The sequence below is a fragment of the Euprymna scolopes genome, chromosome 35, assembly GCF_053919585.1.
Source record: "Euprymna scolopes isolate OS-2025 chromosome 35, ASM5391958v1, whole genome shotgun sequence".
Lineage (NCBI taxonomy): Eukaryota > Metazoa > Mollusca > Cephalopoda > Sepiida > Sepiolidae > Euprymna > Euprymna scolopes.
The window spans coordinates 30,746,030-30,766,277 of record NC_136516.1 but is presented as its reverse complement, the minus strand read 5'-3'; the positions used below and the strand labels follow the sequence as shown (position 1 = coordinate 30,766,277).

The window sequence follows — 20,248 nt, the reverse complement described above, 5'->3', positions numbered from 1 at the left end:
GGTTGCCACCCACAGCCAACCCCATTGAGATACTTTTACCCTCTGCAGAGGGGGGGGGGGCAGTCAGCATATTCTAATGCCCCACCGACAGGGCCGCAGATTCGTAGTGGACGAAACATGGATAACTTGCTATTCATTACTGCGCACGTCTATATAAACACGGTAAGGATCCACTTAATTATACCGTGGACAAACTTGCCTGGTTATACGTGGTTTCAGTGCAACTAGACGTAGAGTGCACAGTATGATAACCATTAAACCAGTTTGACATTACCTTAAAAAAAAAAAAAAAAAAAAAAAAAAGTTTTTCAAACCTTATTAACAAGGAAACCGTCATGTGAAGGATTCACATAAACGCATTTGTGAAACAGTTACAGATAAAGATCTAATGACCCCCTCTTCCATACTAAGTTGCCCTCTTACCAGCCCTTTCTTCCGGATTAAAGAATTCCACATTTCTGAATACCTTCACAAATTTCAAGTCTGTAGATCAAAAATTTGTTGAGTATATATAGGTTGAGAAGCGTCGTCCCCCAACACACATTTACAGATATAAAATTCAAGTTTATTACAGGAATATGCATCTATCTGTATATTTGGATGAAAAAAGAAGCAATCCTTTAATGTAATTGGTCATCAACAAATCCGAAACCGGCTTTCAAAGAAAATAAGAGCAGGGAGACAAAATTCTTTATAATCTCGTCTTGACAGCTGCATCACATTTCAACACAAGTGGGTGATCTAAAGCTGCTTTCTGCCCCCCCCCCCCCGGCCCCAAGAAAGGCATATACAGCAGCCTGCCAGAGTTGGCAAACGTAGTCAGTAGAGTACGGGTTAAATTGACCCAATACTGTTCAGTCAGTAACTGGCGCAGGGAAACTAATTTGTATTTTGCAAATTTACAATGTAGTCCAAGCATTAAGGGAGACAATTATACAATGAAAGTAAAATTTACCCAACAAAATTACTTTACTGTAGAAGTAATATGTGTACTTACCGATTGTCAGATTTATTATCTGCACATTTGTTATTGCTACTTCTACTTAGCCAGCAACCAATTTTGTCATGGCTTAGCTGTTCGAATTTCAGACTTAAAATCTAATAAAACAAAACTAACCCTAATCCGATTGGCAATAATCGGAAACTACTTTACCCCCACCCCCACCCCACTTTTTTTTTTATACACTATCTTCCAAGTTGAAAATTCATTATCAAGTCCCTGAAATTGGCAGGCATGATGAATTTAGAAAACCTTTTACATTCAATAAACACAGAATCATACAGATAATTATCAAACAAGCTTTTCACTTTAATAAATTGCTTTTTTTTCACCCATTTTTTCTTGTTAACTGCTCCACTTTTTTTTTTAACACTTATTCACATGGGTAATACCATCACATTAATCATTCCACAGAGCTGGGAATAAACAAAGAATATCCAAAGTGAAAAACCTAGACGCTTACAAAATTGGAACGTGTACCTCTCCAATAAAAGGGATCATCTAACAGGTCTTTAATATTCAATTTGGAAGCTGTAATGTTAAACAAAATTTATTCAAATAATTCATTCAAGCTTTGCTAAATCGGTTTTTATTACAGATGTAACCATGATCCCAGAATTGCATCAAGCAAACATTAAACTTCATATAACTAGTAACGAAATTTACTGTTAATAGGATTTTGTGCATTACATAGCTTTTTTATAGACCGTAATGCTTACATAGGTAATACCATTAAATAAAGGGTTAATTTAGTCAATGGGGCTGGGAATAAACAAAATGGAAATCCGTGTCTCTGTAAGAGTGTCATACTTGCTTTATGACAAACGTTTGGGGTGGGGGAAAGAAAAAGAAATCTCAAAAATATTAAAATCAGAATTGCACTTATATTTTATGCAAGGATATTCTTTCTCTTGAAAAATGTTTAGCCAAGAAAAAAAAAAAAAAAAAAAAAAAAACCCTGAAGCCATTCCATGAACATTGTTTAATTACATTACAAAAGTGCTTCCCTGCCATCTTCAAATCCGTTGCAAACACCTGTCATAAAATCATCCCCATAAAGTAACCAAATTGTGCTTGTTTTCATCAAGTGAAGAGTTTCTATTTACTTGTCTCCCCATAAGGGCAGAGTTAAACACAAGGTCAGTTTTTTTTTTTAATGTGGGGGGAAAACCAGCTTCCAAAAAAAGGGGCACTCTGGATGAGAACAAAAAAAAAAAAAAAAAAAAAAAAAAAAAAAAAAAAAAAAAAAAAAAATTGTCAGTAAGAGTTTCCCCTCCACTGACAGGACAGAAAAGGCGAAATATAGCATCAGAACAGATACTACACTGATCTTGGCCCACAGATATCCAGGTCATTGACTTATCTTCAAGTGGGGTTTAGCCTTGATAAGTGGCGATTTATTAGAAGCAAAAACGAGATTTTTCGTTTATGATTTTGAAAATATTTTTTAATTTGAGGGAACATGTTTTAGCTTTACTTTGTAAATATTCCCCTAATCTGGGGGAAAAGGGGGGGGGGTAGGCATATGTCGTACAGACGTAGCAAAACAGTCAAATTTCAAACTGTAAATGACAGAAGGGTAAATAACTAAAAAAAAAAAAAAAAAAAAAAAACTAAGTTTTTCCCTACAAAATTTGATTACCTTGAAGATTAATACATTGTCTTCAGGCTAAGATCAAACTATGTATAAAATCAATTTTATTTACAGCTTCCAATAGACGTTTTAAAAAAAAAGGGTAGCTCAGTAAATGTGGTATTGCAGCGATTGCTTTAGTGAAAGTGATGGAAGGATGAAACAATGCTTGTATGAAGGTTGGTTGGTTGTTTTACGGCATATCAACCCTTTTCAGGTTATTTAATGCTGAATCCAATGATTCAGAAGAAAAGTTTTTTAATAGAATATTTGTTTTTTTTCTAGTCGGTTTCTATTTATAACTCAGTTGGGACCTTAACAGATACTACCACTCCGGGTCAGAGTGGACCTGGGAGCAATGGCAATTAAAGGGTGGCTCCACAATCCCTAAAGCCCACAAGCTGGGGCCTCACCATCGGATATAGTTGAAGGTGATATCCAGGACCATTGTATGAAGGAGTCATAAGGTTAATAGGATAGACAGAATGAACCACTACCTCCTAATTGACAGCCATTTATGAGTAAATCATTCAATATGTAGTTTTAGAATTTGAGATGAGGATTGATAAGTTTTATTTGGAGGATTCAGCCAATGTAACTTCCAACCTTTTTCAGAGGCATCTTGTCAAACTCTGGAATCTGTCAAGCTCCAGAAATCTGCACAGAATTTTAAAAGGAACCCTTAACATTTGTTTTCTTATTTTGAAGTGAACATCGAGTCTTCAAAGACATCACAGCCAACTTTTGTTCACCGGCAGTCTTCAACATTGCTCATTTTTCTAACCAAATAAATATTTTACATTTAATAAAAAAACACTAAAAACTTATCCAGTTCAGTAGAAAAGTAATTTATCTTGTCTTTGATAACATTTGTTTTGAAAAATTTTTCAGATCTAATGTGTAGTAAAACAGAAGTAGCATGCTCTCATTCCGTCAACCATGACCGGGTAAAGTCTCAGGTAATTCACAATTGTATTCTTAGTATCACCCGCAACCTCCAGATTTTCACTTAGTGACTGAAATATTGGGTCAAACTATGTCACGGGTCCTTGCATTCAAAACTGCAGAATCCCAGAGTTCAAGATACACCCAAAGAAAATCAGAAGTGACACCAGCAGAAAGAAACCTTGTGAAAAATAACACTAAAAAATCCATCTTTGGTGGAATCCTTTAACTGGAACATTTTTCTTGTCCCAATCCAGAGTGCCCCCCCTTTTAAACAAGCTAATACTCCAAGTAAAAAAAAAAAAAAAAAAAAAAAAAAAAAAAGAAAAGGTGGGGGCATGCGTCTGACTTGAGAAGATGTTTGGTGGTGGTGGTGGGGGGTATGAACAATTCTAATTCTTTGTAATACCAACCGGTTACACGTGTACGAAATTTACCGATCTTGTTTTGCAGCGTCAACATTCTTACAACCCGTTTTTTAGACTGGGGTCTATTCTTAGTAATTTCTGCAGTAATCCGTCAGCAAACCAGCTGATTTCTATTTTTAGGTAATAGAAATCCCAACTTTACCACTGCGTTTTCACAGCAAATACCCCCCCCTCCTGTTTTCTCTTCCCAAAAAGAGTATTTAGTCATAAACGTTGCACATTTGTTCAATAAATAAAATATTGAAGTATCAAACAAGAATTACAGTCAGGATAGAATTTTAGGGTCTTTATGCTGATAGTCATTCAGATTTAAAATTTGGTTCGGAATTTTTTTATTTTTGATGAGGATTGAATATTTGGAACATCCAGACTACTGTTCTCATCAGTGTCATTTTCAAAACGTTTCAGTTGATGTAAACTGACTCTAAATCAAGGAGTTTACTTATTGGGTTTCCACTGCTACAACAAAGTGTCACAAGGCTGGAAGATATAGGGTTAGAACTCGCTTCAGCAAGTAAACACTAGTCTGGCATAAAAATAGCCAAGAATAAATTGCTTGTCACACCCCCCCCTCTCCCAAGGAGGAAGAGACTAAAGTAATCAGCACCTTTTTTCAATCATTTTCAAAGGACATTTTTAAGTTGGTTTATAAAAAAATTTTTTTAATACATCATTGTCTCCTGGCATTTCAAGTGGAGAATAGAGGAGTTCTTTTTGCATGAAATTAAAGTTTAAAAGCTAAAATCAATATGGTTCATTTGTGAGGAACATTTGAAGTGTTACTAAAACAAAAAACAAAAAAAATTCAAGTAGATAAAAGTGTTTAACAATGACAAAGCCTGTGTTTTTAGAAGTGGACAAAAACCTTCCCATTTTCAAATAAGTGGAATCTGCGGACTTCAAAAGCGGAGATAACTGGGGAACATTCTCGTCGGATTTGATTTTAAATTACCAATTTCAATTGGATATGAAATAATAAATATCTTTGAGATTTTGTTTCATTTTTTTTTTTTTTTTATATATACTGTGTGTGTGAGGCAGGTGTCGCGACTTAAGGTCCAGAGACTAATCAAGGATAAGGGCCAGACATCTTTGGGATGATCAGTAATGGTGGAACTGGGTAGGATTTGATTATTTAAGAGGACGGTTGAAAACGACTTGTAATCAGTTTAGCAGCAGCAGCATCGTGTTCCACTAATTGGGCAGTTCTTGGAAAGAAATTCTGCTTATGGAATTCTTAAGTTTCAGGCACAGATAGAAACAATGGTTTGAACAACCACTAGTTTCATTACTCTAATAGACAGTTTAAAGGTTTCAAAACTTATTGAATCAGCATTAGGTCGGCTATTTTTGTGGAATAATTTCTAGAAGAAAATTTGAGACAACTTGTGTTTATGTATTTTTCACCTCTACACGACTTTTCTATTAACAGATTATACGTAAAAAAAAAAAAAAAAATAAATAAATAAAATAAATAAAATCTTGTTTTTAAAAGAGAAAAAGTAAAAAAACAATGACTCCCGGGTAATGCTGTATATGGGATGGCTAGTATGAGAATTCTTCCTTAAAACTCCTTGGCCTAATATTTGCGGGCAATAAATGCATTGAGGACATTGCGAAGGCTGCTGCAAAGAAAGTGGGTTCCCCTCTATCAAGAGAAAACTACTCATACTGTACCTCTATAAGGCCACCATTCACCCATGCACGTTTTTTTTTTTTTTTTTTTACATAGGCATCACCACATTATCAAGGCCAAGAGGCCACTCAAGGATAAGGGTTAAAGATTGTACATTAGAAATTGGACAATATAGTAATCATTAGTAATGAAAATTTGGAAAATTTGATAACTTATATGGAACGGCTCATCAAGAACTTATTTACGTTAGACTTGAAGACAACCATATTGTAGTCAGCCGGAAAGCAGGAAAACGGAAGACAATTCCACAGGCGTGCAGTTCTAAGAAGCTTTGTTCATGGAATCTACGTTTAGGTTTAGGCACAGATAAAGAATGGGGGTAATTATTGATAGTGTTTACAACTAGACGAGTGTTTCTTGTGAAAGTTTGTTGCCACGTCAGGGTTCGTGCATCTACCACTAGCACCCTTCCTTTTGGATAAGGTCCCAAAAGTTTTGCACCTAGTTAGTCCCATCACTGACAACTCCTGTCCCATCACCGCAATGTTGCATCTGTGCCCGGTGTATAAAACTCAACAGTAGGGGCACGTTCGAAATGAAGGTTTCCATTTAAAGCTATTGAACCAGGATACTGGAGTTGTTGCATATTTAATTTAAGCTACTACGTTAAATTTGACAAAGAACAACAATAGGGGGAGGGGGACCATGTGAACGATACACGCATGTACAGTTGTGAAACTGTACAAAATCTGATGTCCCCACCCAAGTACCAATTTTTCAATTTTGACCGTTTAGCAGTCTCTTTTCGAGATGAAAAGAGATTAGAGTTTTCCCACATGTCTGATTACCCTATATACCACATTTAAAACCTGTAGATCAAAAATTCGTTGAGTGTATAGGTTGAGAAGAGCACCCACAATAAGCCTAAGCAAGCTTTTGTTGGCTTCGTGCATTTTTCGTTAACATCACATTCCCAAACAGCAATGTTTTAAAATTTGTTCTCTTCAGACAATTTTATTTTCTATCATAATTTTTAAATGCCTGGGAGGAAGGTGAGTGGTTAGGTAGGCAATAACTAAAAAGCCAAACAAAATTAATTCATAGATTTGTATTGCCTACGAATTCCTATTAATCACTTAAAATTGATTTTCTTTCTAAAAGAAAATAGCTGTGCTTGCTAAAATACAGTTGAAAGATCGTTCAATGTTTTAAGCAAAAACAGTACTTACTTAATTGTCACGTCGAAAACAGTAATATATTAAAAAATTATGAATACTCATTGAGTAGAAAATTATAGTTAAAATTTTTACGTAAAATTTCCCTAGATGTAAACACCTTGAAGATTGCAAATACAGGGGACACTCATCTCCCTTTTTGCTAATATAATGACTGACGATTTGTTTTACTAGATATTGATAGACTTTACTAACATAATAGCAGTTCTATGAATTTCCGTAATTTTTGGATACATTACTATTTTCGACACTGTTTTGGATTAAAACTACATATAAAAAAATAAATAAACTAAAAAAAAAAAAATAAATTTTTTTTTTAAAAGCTGTTGACTAAAGCACTAGTAAAACTATTTGATCAATTTGCGTGATTTTTAGATATTTTCGTTTCGTCACGGGTATATAGAACATTTTTTCCCCTCTTTAAATACACTAGAATTCTGGACCAGAGAGGTCAAATAAAATATCTTTCGTTTCAAAATATCCATCGTTGAACTTACTTTATTTTTTAATGCCCAAATTCTAAAAATGCTAAAGCAGACAGAATAACATGATCAAGTATTACGGTTCATTTGTACACACCGAGACGAAACAAGAAAAATTCTCGCGCGCCACTGTCGTATCAAAGACACCCCCTGGGCCCTGCGCAATATTCGACACGTTTAATTTTGTCGACTAGTCATTCGTTTCTTGGGGGGGGGGGGGGGGGTCTTAAATTGTAGCAGCTGGAGTCTCCGAACGCGATATTAGATCAAGCCAACTAGAAATGGTTATTTACGTTTAGGAAAATGTTTTTTTTACATTTTTTTTTTTTTTTTTTTTTTTTAGTTTTCTGTTCAGGACATGTTTTTTTTTTTCTTAAATATGAATAAGCGCAGCCAGCTAACATCCTATTATTGATTATCGATTTTTAATTCAAGGCCGAACGAAGAAAGGGTTTTCGAGTGGCTATGAGAAGGGTTTCTCGCGGCTTCCGTGCACCCTGCTCAATCATTCATTATTCGTAGAACGAAGAAAAAAAAAAAAAAAAAAGATAACACTTGCCCAGATATTTAAATTTTTTTTAAATGGAATTATTCCATCTTGCAATTTGTGCTAACCCCAACCCTACATCGCACTTATGACAACGTAATTATTCAAATTACAATCTTGTCTCTCTGAACCGGTCTTCGTCAGCTGCGATTGTGGTTCCAGCAGTTTTCTTCAACCATTGTAATAGTTTATAGCTTTTAATACAATGGATTATGCAAAAATTGCGTTGCCGTCACCGAAGGCTTTTATTTTACCAATTGAAAGACGCTGCTGCCTTCGGCATTTTTTCATTTCGCAATGTATATTATACTTTATGCTTGTGTAAATAATTGATCTATTAAAAGCAACGCGTTTTAAGTAAAACATCTACGTGTCATGTGGAAATTAGTATAAATTCCAAAAATTGATAATAGAATTTTATCGTATGTGTAAAGTTGTGCGACCAATTCAATTTGACAAACCGACTTATCTCCCTTGGTTTGAATCGGCTTAAAATAAGAGTCCGCCATTTGAACAAAACGTAAATCTAGCTAATTTTGTTCAAAATACATCTAGCATATCTACTGGATCATTTTTGGAATTTATACTATTTCGACATCTTTTCACCTGAAATACGTTAGTTAAAAAAAAAAAAAAAAAAAAAAAAAAAAAATTATATAATATATATATATATATATATATATATATATATATATATATATATATATAGAAGCATCTATTACTTTTACCTAAATTAGTTAAATTCTAAATCCCATAAAAAGCGTTCAAAAGAAAAGTTATTACAGGATTTTTTTAAACGCTTTATGAACTAATCTAGATTAAGTTAGATTAAGGAGATTAGCTGCTGCTGCCTAGGAGTCTTCACTTATTTTTAATTAGCAAGTTTTATGTTTGTCCAGAATCCCCCCCATAGGAATAGAAATCTAGATACTAGTGACGTAAATATACACCTAAAATTCGTTAAATTGATCATGTTTTATTTGAAAGAAAAAAAAAAAGCTTAAAAATGATTTTCTCTAAAAAATAAAATTCCTTGATCAATTTACGTGATTGTTGGTGTATCAGTCACGAATATATTTTTGCATATCGGGGTAATTCTGGACAAACGCCAATTTTCCCCCCTCTTCCATCTTTACAGTATCAAAGAAAAAGTTGATGCTAGTTCAATTTTGTATTAAAATTTCACCATAACGAAATACGATCGAAATATACGTACTCGGCAGGATTCTGACTAATAGGCACTGCCTCCTCAGTGCCTGCGCCTGCCTGCCTCACAGATGGATGGGTAGACCCTTAAAATAAGGTATGGCCCGACCGTAGGCGGCACCGCCGGTGCACACCCAGGCATTACTTCAACCGTCTAAAATAACTTTACTGCAGAAAGCCAGGTCCATTCTCTGCTTTCTTAATACTAAATCAGACTGCCCTCTACGGGGAGCTAGTCCTCCCCGACATCTAGACATGCGTCCCATCTTGCTACAGTAGGGAGCAAATTAGCTACTTAGCCTGACCCCTCCCCCTCTTTAAAACAGTAATGGGGGAGGGGGATCAGGATGTAATATCTCATCGCTAATCATCCTCAGAATTAATTCTGAATCTGTTTGCATTTATCTGGGTTTCTTAGGTTAATCCGTGTTTAACATTAAGTTTTTTAAGAGGGCTTAACGAAAGGATTTTCACCACGAAAGATTTGACCTGTTGATATGCAATTCATTGAAGTCTTACCCGCGTTTCTAATTGAATTTATGCATCAATAAGTTTTTTTTTTGTTTTGTTTTTTAACAAACACGATAAAGTGCAGAATAGACGAAAAATCAAAATAAAAACACCCTATGTACGAGTGGCGACCCCTCCCAAGCCTTAGTGGTAGGGTAAGGCTTATTTTAAATATTTAAAGTAATAGCACACACACACTGAGGCCATCTTGTGTCTTAAATATAGATTAAAAAATAATTTTAAAACAACGTTGAGAACAGGTCGGTAGATAAATTTTACTACCTTTGGTACGTGGTATTTATTTTTCATAACTCTTCTGCACTGTCACGGACAAGTCATGCTTTCTTTCCTTTTTTTTTTTTAAAGAGAAAGGAAAAATTTTCGGAATATAGTTCTAAAGTTTAGCAAAAAAAATAAAATATATTACAGTGGATAAAATTTTTAGGTGCTTCTTGAACTCTTAAACGCCTAGGGCTGACTCTTAAACGACTGCGTGGCGAAGGGAGGGGTCTAGTTTTTTCACGAAGCGCCCTTATTTTGCCTACGTTGGGGAAGGCAAATTTCTTGATTTTTCCATCTAGCGATATTTACAGAAAGTTCAGGTAATATCCCAAAGTTGCTACACTAACATTTAAAGCCAAAAATGGAGAAAAAAAAAAAAAAAGTAAAAATATAGCAAGAGGGTAACTGGGTTATATTGAAGCTGTTAACTCCAATATTTTAGCCTTTTAATTATTTCGTATTGTTTTAAGTGATGTTTCCTATGAAGTAGAAATCTTGGACTTGAGGTTTTGTGTGTGTGTGTGTGGGGGGGGGGGTTGTTTTACGGCATATCAACCCTTTGTGGGTTATTTAATGCCGAATCCAAAGATTTTGAAGAAAAATATTTTTAATAGAATATATTTGTTGTTTTCACGTTGGTTTCTATTCAACCCATAGTTGGGACCCTAAACAGGTACTACCACTACTCCGGGTCAGAGTGGACCTGGGAGAAATGGTAATTAAAGGGTGACTCCACACTCCCCAAAGCCCACAAGCTGGGGCCTCACCACCACTGGATATAGTTTAAGGTCATATCCAGGACCCCCATTGAGGGACACTTTTACCCTCTGCAGGGGGGGGGGCAGTCGGCGTATTCTAATGCCCCACCGACAGGCTCGTGTGTGGGGGGGGGGATAAAGAAAACACGCTCAGGAATATTAATGCATTTTACCGTTTTCGTATTTAAAAAAATAAAAGTTATGAATACTTGAATCTTTCAAAAAAATTATATTTAAATAACTTATAAATTTGTAAACTCGTACCCTCAGCTAAATCTCACCCCCACATCCAATAGTTTAGGTGATTAAGTGTTGGAAAAAATTCAGAATTTAGAATGGAGGATTAGTTTTGTATACAAAGCCAATTTTTAAAAAGGAGGCCAACCTGCTTTATATATAATTTTAAAAATATAATTATCCACTGACACGTGTTTCGTCGTCCACGACTGATCAGAGTGGCTGAATCTAGCGAGATTCGAAATCGACACCATATATATATATATGCGTGTCAGAATTTGTTGTATAGAAGAAAAAAAGGGGGGGGGCTCCATTCAATGTCTTCCAGTTGACATCCCCATCAAGATAACTCGGGTAGGTCAGATTTTCTTTGTGTAGGCGCGCGCAAATACAAAACTTCAACCGTTCAAATATAACAAATGGGCCTGGGAGATTATGGGATGAGGAGGGGTATATAAAGTAAAGGTCGGTCACGGTCACACACAGGATACCCCTGTAAGAGTATAATGAAACAGTGGCACAATTAACACTCGTCTAGCTGAAACCACTATCAATAATTCCCCTCTATCTGTGCCTAAACCTAAACGTAGATTCCATGAACAAAGTTTTCTTAAAAGTGCACGCCTGTGGAACCGTCTTCCGTTTTCCCCGCTTTCCAGCTGACTACAATCTGATGGTCTTCAAGTCCAACGTAAACAAGTTCTTGATGAGCCGTTCCTCTTAAGTTAACAAATTTACAGAATTTCCATTACTAACGATTATCATATTGTCTAATTGACTACTGAACACTGGGCCTTGATAAGTGGTGATGGTGATGCCTTCGTAAATCCTAAATTTCCAAGATTCGAAATGATTAACTTCCCAACTTCAATATTAAGCGATTTTATTTTATACGCGTTTTTGCAGGATTCAGAACAAGTGCAGATTGCTAAACCACCTACATTTTTAAGGTGTTCCTATTTACAATGCCTCCCCACAGGACAGACTCCACATTAAAAAAACGACCCTGTGGTCGTTTTAATGTGGAGAAAAGGAACAAAATAAAAATTGTCTCAGTCGTGAAGGATTTCTCTACTAACAAGAAATTGAAGTGTAGCAGCTGAACAGATACTACACTTTGATCTTTTTATTTGCTTCCCCACTGAGCAAATTAGGCAGGGGGCCGTTTTTTAATGTGGAGATAGGAAGGGGGAGGGAAAAGGGGATCCAGCTCCCGAGAGGAGGGAAGTGGGAGCTGGATTAGAAACTGTTGGTATGAAGGGTTACCCCTTCAGTGACCAAGGTCAGATATGTGGGGGTTACCCCCACATATGGTCTTTGCTAGTCATAGCTGGTCTTTGCTAGTCATAGCTTCGCAGTATCTGCCGGAACAGATACTTACACTTTGATCTTGACCCAAAAGCCAGAAGTGTTATAATCATTTTTTTCGCGAGCAGTGCTGAGGAGCTAGTATGCTACCTTGCCGATAAACGATTACAACAAAGTTAAATAGGATAATTAGAAACCTGTATAATAAATAAAAAAAATGGGGCGAATGAAGTTGCAGTTGATTATATATTAATTCAATATAGACAATGAAAACAGCCATCCAACCATGACGGACAAGTCACGAAAGCAACCCAACAAGGTTTAGCAAAGGAGGAGGAGGAGAGGTGGGTGGGGTGAAACAAATCCCACTATTCAGAAATGATTATATTAATTTCGTAACGAACGACGCCTGCAAGCACGAGCTGTATATAGAAAAGTTATCAATTTGTTCATTGCAGTCATAATTAAAGAGATGGAAGGGGGAAAAAAATAACAGCGAAAATACAAGGAGGATTCCGCTAGATTGCTTCGGGGGAGGTTGGAGAACATCTGTCCATTTTCACATCTTTTATGACGTCAAGAGTCGGGTCCATTAGTAAGCAAACTAAAACAGGATACCACGTCAACGTCACGTGAAATATTTCCCACATTTTTATCCAAATATAAGAGAAAATTGATCTTTAGAAATGTTTAAGTACCTAGACTACATCTTTTCCTATTTATTTTGAAGATATTTTTTAACGATCAAATACATTAAAAGTGACGCTAGTGCGTTTAATTTCTCTCTCCAAAAGAACAAATATATATATATATATATATATATATATATATATATATATATATATATATATAAGACTCAGTTTTTGTGGGTTCTTAATGTGGTATGTTGGATTGAGACAAAAAAGTTACTTCAATCCAGAAGGATTGCACTTAACCGAAAACAAAACATGGAATCAAAATTATGGTTCCATGAAACCGATTTAACAGAAAAAAGGGCCAAATGAAGCCTAAGAAAAAAGTCAATCTATCAAACCTTCAAAAGGTCAAATTTAAAAAATATGGCGGCTACTTTCAGTGGCGTAGAATGTACATTTAATCTAATAAACAATGATTAAAAATTAATGAAACTGATTTTATTTCAGCCTCAGGGCCCGTTTTATAAGTTTGTTTTTTTTAATGGTTTTATGTGTTAAATAATTTACACCGCTAAACTACAAGTTTAGCCACTTTAAGATTATAATTTTAACAATTTGGCTCAATGGTTTAATACAAAAGGATATCATAATGAAATGTTAATCTCAAGTGAAAGTAGATTCCCGGGCAACGCTAGACGAGTACGTTAAGTTAATACGCAGGTAAGAAATCCTAAAAAAAAAAAAAAAAAAAAAATTTTAACATGGGGGGGGGGGTGACATTTGAAAAATAAATATTTAATATTTAAGCGAAGAGAAACCGCATTCCTTTTATTGATAGCATCATCATGCAGTGAAACCAAGAATAAGCAATGACCAATCTTTCAAAAAAAAAAAAAAAAACTAACATTGGTTATAAACGTAAACTAGGTAATTCGAATTTGTTCACTCAGTTTGCCTTCCATATCTTCAAGGGGAAGACTGACAAGACATTGGAGTGTGAAATAGAAAAAAAAAGGCCCGAAAAAAGCCATGGATTTTTGAGGCGTGTAAATTACAGCAGGCAGTGCGCATTATTTGAGGCGGGAGGAAGGAAGGACCCGTTTTGACAAAAACTACTATACAAGATCATATGGTTTGAAGCGCTTGCAACAGGAGAGCGGGGATGGGGTACAACAAACGAGTTCAGATATTCTAGATCGATTTTGATTATTACTACAAACTACACCCTTTGTGAGTGGAGAATAAATTTAAAATTAGATGCTATTTAGCTGCAGTGAGCGCACATAAATTTCGAACTTATTGTCAACAGGCGATAATTTAACTGCAGAGATATTCTAATCTCGGCCGATGCAACATTGCAACGTAGCGCATCAAGTTGAAGTTTCGAACTTGTACGGAATTTCCAATTGAACCTTTTTTTTTAATCTATGGGTAGATTGTTCTCATTTAGTTGGCCACGAACCCACGACAGTGGGCAAGTGTTCGTTTAACGTAGAAACGAAAACGTTCAGCTTCCAGAAAGACCTTAGAACCGCTAGTCAACGCTTTTAGCCACTACGTTATGTGCAGAGGCAGCAGAGGTGTATATCAAGCGATAGCAGTGTCAGAAATTTCGTGAAAATAGTGAATAATTCCACCCCATCTTTCCAAGCTTATAACTCCTCGAAAAATGTAATTCAAGCCCTAATTTTTTTTTTCAATTAAAGGAGTAAGGACCAAGGTTTTATTTAAAAAAAAAACAAAACAAAACAATGTGTTTTTTTTTTTTTTAAAAGGTTTTAAACTTCGGACTTTACAGGTAAATTTCTAAAAAACTGATTTTTTTTTTTGTTTTAAATTTGAATATATTATTTATTGACCTTTTCTCTTCAATTTGTGATATATAAACCTATTAAACATAAATTAATTATTTACTTTTTAATAGACATTTCAAAATGGGGGGGCGTGAAAATGGGGGGGCGTGAAAATGGGGGGGGGGCGTGAATTTAAAAAAAACGTTTGTCTAAAATATTATATTCGGTTTATTGGAAAGAACATAAAATTTCACATTGACCCTGAAAATATCGTAAAAATAGAATCAATAGAAAAATTTTGATAGATTTTTAAAATTTAAAAATTTAAAAATATTGAGTTCGGAAAATTCATTACTGTTTTAAAAAAAAAATAAAAATATTTTTATTACTTTTAAAACAACTGTAATAGTTTATTTTGGAAGTATAATCCATAAAGAAAATAAATAACCCACTTTTAACAGAGAAATTACGAGATTTTTATATTGTATTCGCAGTTTCGTGTTAGGGGTGTCAAAAATTCCTACAAAAATTCTGATACTGCTAAGTTCCTTAAAAGGAATTTAAAACTTCTTTTGAAATATGTGTACTTACAAAGAAAAAAAAAAGACGAGTTTTAAAAAAATAGTTTTGTAAAATTTTTACTTACTAAAACTTCACTTATTAAAAACAGTTGACATGTACTAGTTACGAAACGAAGACACTCAACATCAAATTGATCAAGTAGTTTTAACTAAGAAAACCAATTTATGACTAAGCGCGACGTAGTGTTTTGATCGGCCAGGAATTATAAATAAAAGGGAGATAATTCGAACTATAAAGATGAAAACCAGCCTTATACGATTTAGTATTAAAAATCGCCAAAAATCGTTAAGTTACATTTTCTTAAAAAAAAGAAAAAAAACGATCAATTTGTGATTTTCGGAATATGACATACCGTGACGAGCATGTACAAATGTATTTTTAGTGCAGTTAAAAAAACGATTTTTTTTTATAAATCGAACATTTTCCTAAAAATTCATTTCCTTTTAAATTGACAGGATATAAAAACAATCAGTTTAAAACTGAATAGAGTAAGCGGAAGTCCGATTCAATGGCCTTTATGCCCATTTGCAGTGTTTTTTTTTTTTAATCAGTATTTACTCAATACGCAGATTGACTATGGCAGACAAAGCTCCATAAAAACGTGAATTCCCTGGGGAAATTAGGTACCTACGAAACCAAGTAAACGTTTGTGTAGCAGCTTACTTGCCATATGTATATTTTCATATTACTATATTATATAATATTGATTCAACTATTCGCATAGTTGTTTGTCAATCACACGTTGAGACTTTAGAGATGAGGGGGGGGGGTCAGACAGAATTTTCCTTTGTGGCTTTGTTGGTATGAAAATGCGTATTGGCGCGTAATATTAGAAATGACGAATGCTAGCAACACAATGACAACTGGATAGGCAAGCCCAGAAAATTTATAATATATATATAAGATTATTTTAGGATTGTCAAAGACATTCAGACTACGGTTATATTGAACTTTTCAGCTTTAAGATGGCTACCATTAGAAACATGATCTAAATTATAGTTTTGCAATAGTTTGCTTCAATTAACTACATAATGTTGCTAGGAGCACAAAACATTTCGCTCTTTCCATACAGGAAATCTTCCCAAGCTTAATCTTTTCGATGAAGAGGGACGAGTTCATTGCACGAAGCGCACTCACCAGGGAATGTCAACAGGCTTACTTTTATGCTAATAAAAAAAAAAAAAAAAAGTAGTTTCGCGAGGAGTCTAAGACCCACTTTGGAGTCGACCGAGTTTACAGTATTATAATGGGGGATACGCGGGAATGGCCATATTTGGATTTATATGGTAGAGTTTTCAGAAAAGACAAGAGAGCTCCATTTTTATTGCATAAAGAAAGTTGGCATAAAGGGCTTTGGTCACATTAGGAAAATAAAACTAGAGGCAGAGAACAATCGGAGACTGACATCTTCCGACCATCGGAATGCCATTACGGTATTTCTGTAGCAACAAGCTAATAAGCGAAGCCGAAGCCCAAATAAGTGAATGACAGTGGATAAAGTCATTAGATTTGATTTTATGTCGAAACGGAATCGGGGAAAAATAAAACTCTGGAAATTTTTAAGTAGTCTTCCGTTGGAAAAAACAAATTAGTTTATATTCCGCCACTTTTCTCTAGAGTAGAATTAGATAGAATTAACATCCTAGCAGTAAGTAGACTAGGAAAATATATAAAAAATTAAGACATTGTTCGTGTGTGATGACGGAGGGGCGAAAGCAGTAAGCAGGTGGTCGGTCATTAGTGGACAGTTTTTTATATATTTTTTTTTAACACATTTAAGCAATAACAATGAAAAGCTTATTTTATTTAATTAGCTTTAACTTACAAGTATAACATGGATTTAAAAGAAATAAGCGTTTTAATAAACAGACGTTGATATTTTAAATATGGAAGGCTGAAAAGCATAATTTATAATCTCTACTCGCATTGGACATGTACTGGTAAGATTCATTTCAAAAACGAAATGAATTAGTTTATTCTATTTTGGGACAAATCGCTCCCCTTTTGAGGGCAGAGTTCGACAACGCCAATTTTTAATGTGGAGCAAAATTGCAACAATGGTTTATTTCAGAGAATATATTTTCATTAGCATTAAAATAAACATCCCATCTTGTGCTTCTATATAGTAGATCAATACTAGATCATTTATAGGTTAACATTCGTGTCAGTTTTTTCTTTTTTTATGTATAAAGCTGGCTATTTTCCCTTCTGATGAAAAGCATCAGGCTTCGAAGTGTCATGGTGTAAAGACTTTTTCCTTTATGATTTGAATTAATAAAGGAGTATTAAACTGTCATCCTGGTGTATGTACGCATACAAACACACCCTAGAAAGAAATTACGTGGGCGAAGAGAATTTTAATTATATAAACGATTTCATATTCGTGTTGATATAAATTTAGGAAAAAAAAAAAAAATCATTAAAAATGCATACCATTACACCCTACCCTGAAAAATGGAATGCAACTTGGCCTCAACATGGTAGCGTTTTACTGCAGTCTACAAATTAGATTCCACGTACATCAATTACGTTCCATGGCTTTTTCTTTTTTTTAACGAATCCTAGATAACGCAGGAGTTTAGAATTTCCTATCATTTATGAGTAAATGTGCGCAGAATTCCGGGAGGGACAAGAGGTTCATACCGCCCTTAAGAAAAAAAAAAAAAAAAAAAAAAAGAATCGATCAATATCAATCGATCCTCACTGTAAATAAGGTCAGAAATACCAGTGACCGAATACAAAAAATTAGGATGCAAGCTAAATTTAAGAATTTGGGTTTGGTCAAACTGTCAATAGTTTAAACCTATGGTAGTTAGTTTTGAAGGGTTTCAAAGTGAAAATACAGTTCGATAATTTTATGAATGGAGGAGTTTAATGGCGAAAAGTTTTATGACGTCACAAAAAAGTGCTACAGTTTTTAGTTTAGACGATTTTAATCACGGTCACCGAGAGTAAGCCACGTTTTAAGTCACTTAAAATACCTCGTAGATTTAAAAGATCTATTTTATTACTAAACAGAGTCTATACAGGGTGTCATGTTGGTGGTTTTAAGGTTTCGTCACCCAATGTTTACAAAGGCTTTGCGCGGAGCAGTCACCTGCAAAATGACTAGTTTTAAAAGTGTGTGTGTGTGTGTGTGTGTGTGTGTGTGTGTGTGTGTGTTTAAAGGAAAAAAAAATTCCATTTCGCAAATGACAACTTCACGAAAAACCTTTGTAAACATCGGGTGACCAAACTTTAAGATGTCAGGTTTCACGGTAGGATAGGAAAGAGAAAGTTAGATCCAGAGTCGAAGTACATTTAGTTTTTAAAATTCAACAGCATCAATAGCAATGTCGACCAGGTTATGACAAAGTCCAGGTTCAAATTAAATCAGGTGCTTGTGCAGATTGGCGAGGTTTTAAGACGTATTTACGAAACTAGTATAAATTTTAATTAAAATGATATTTTATTAATGAGCACTTTTTATATTAGATAAACACTCACTACACTTACTCGATTAGGTAGAAGAGTAGTAGCTTATCTTGCCTTTGGTAACATTTTTTTTTTTTTTTTTTTTTTTACAATAAAAGTGGTTAAAGAAAAGTACGTATGCACTATTTGTACCGCGCTATTTTTGTAAGAGTATTTAAGTTTTGTTAGAACATTTTATTAAATTGTTAGGTGAAAGTACCGAGTTGAAAAAAAAACAAAAAAAAAAACCTTCCATGTTAAGGGCTTCCTAAATTACGTTATTTCAGAACGGTAAAATTACTGCATTGCATAAATAAAAAAAAAAATTTAAAAAAATGGCCAAATTACTTTAATTTTAAAATTTTACTTTTAAGGAGAGGTAACGTGTCAAGCAAGTTATAAGCCTAAGTCCAATCTTTAAGCAAAACCTTATTTCGACTTTATGTATATATATACATATAATTATATATAAATAAACGGAGTGGGGGGGGGCACTACTTACCATAGGCGATGTATAATCTCTGTACTCCGGTCTTTGCTTCTACCTTGGCTAACAAGTCGGTGACGGCGTTTTTCTCGTTCAACATTTTCTCAAACTTAGCCAAATAGCTTTTGGCCGCAGGTGGCGCACTCGATCCCATGTTGATGCCTTTTTTAAAATTTTATCGCAGGACAATAAAGAAAAAAAACACCCCGACGACCCTCGTAAAGATGGACGATACTTGTCTTGTAAGGTTAGGAAAAGTACGACGGTCGGTACTCTGCTCCTGCCAGCTCCTCTGTCTAACACGAACTGCTGCTCCTTCTACAGTTGGTTTTATTCATGACGACGATGATGATCTCACTGCGGCTATGGTTGCTCTTATTGTTGATTATGATAATGATGATGCCGCCGTCGCTGCTGCTGCTGCTAACGTTGATTTTATTGATGACGTTGACAATGATGATGATGATAACGAGTCGCTGCTGCTACAGTGATGGTGTCTTTTTTTTTCTGTCACGTGACTCTATCCGACTTTGTTAACTTGTTGGTTAAATTATCTATATATATTAATACCATAGCGTGTGTTATTTTCTGTGTCAGGCTTACACCCGAGTCGTTTGTTTTGGACTTCCATCTCTTGTAATAAATAATTTTACCAAGAATTCTTCATAAGGTTTCTGTTTCGATTATAGCTGATGGCATTCCAGTAGTAATCTATACTTTTTAAAAATAATGGGTTTGTATTACTGTACACACAAGATTCGAAAAAGTTGTCACAAAACAAATATATAACAAACAAATGTTATCAAAGGCAAGATAAGTTACTTTTCTACCTAACTGGATATATTTTTCGTGTTTTTATTCAATGTAACATGTTTATTCAGCTCGAAAAGCATACAGTACCGATGTATTGGAAAATTCAAAATGGCGCCTGACTCTCTCTTTAACACGGTAAGTTCAGGAAAAGATGTTATCTCTATATAAATAAAATGAACTCATAAATAATAAACTAGACAAAATACTGTTAGAAATTCGCTCAATATATGTTACCGTGACATCAGTTGACATATATTCGGTGTTTTTTAATAGTATTT

At 34.7% G+C, this 20,248-nt stretch overlaps 1 protein-coding gene across 1 annotated transcript in view; it reads right to left on the bottom strand.

Annotated features, from left to right (window-relative positions):
* LOC145259785 (receptor expression-enhancing protein 5-like) overlaps positions 1–19,679 on the bottom strand; it is an 89,158-nt gene extending 69,479 nt beyond the window's left edge. Inside the window, exon 1 of the mRNA XM_080117547.1 lies at positions 19,173–19,679. Within this exon, the coding sequence (XP_079973673.1) occupies positions 19,173–19,311 (139 nt within the window). The 5' untranslated portion in view covers positions 19,312–19,679. The remainder of the gene's footprint in view (positions 1–19,172) is intronic.
* Positions 19,680–20,248: the final 569 nt, after the last annotated feature.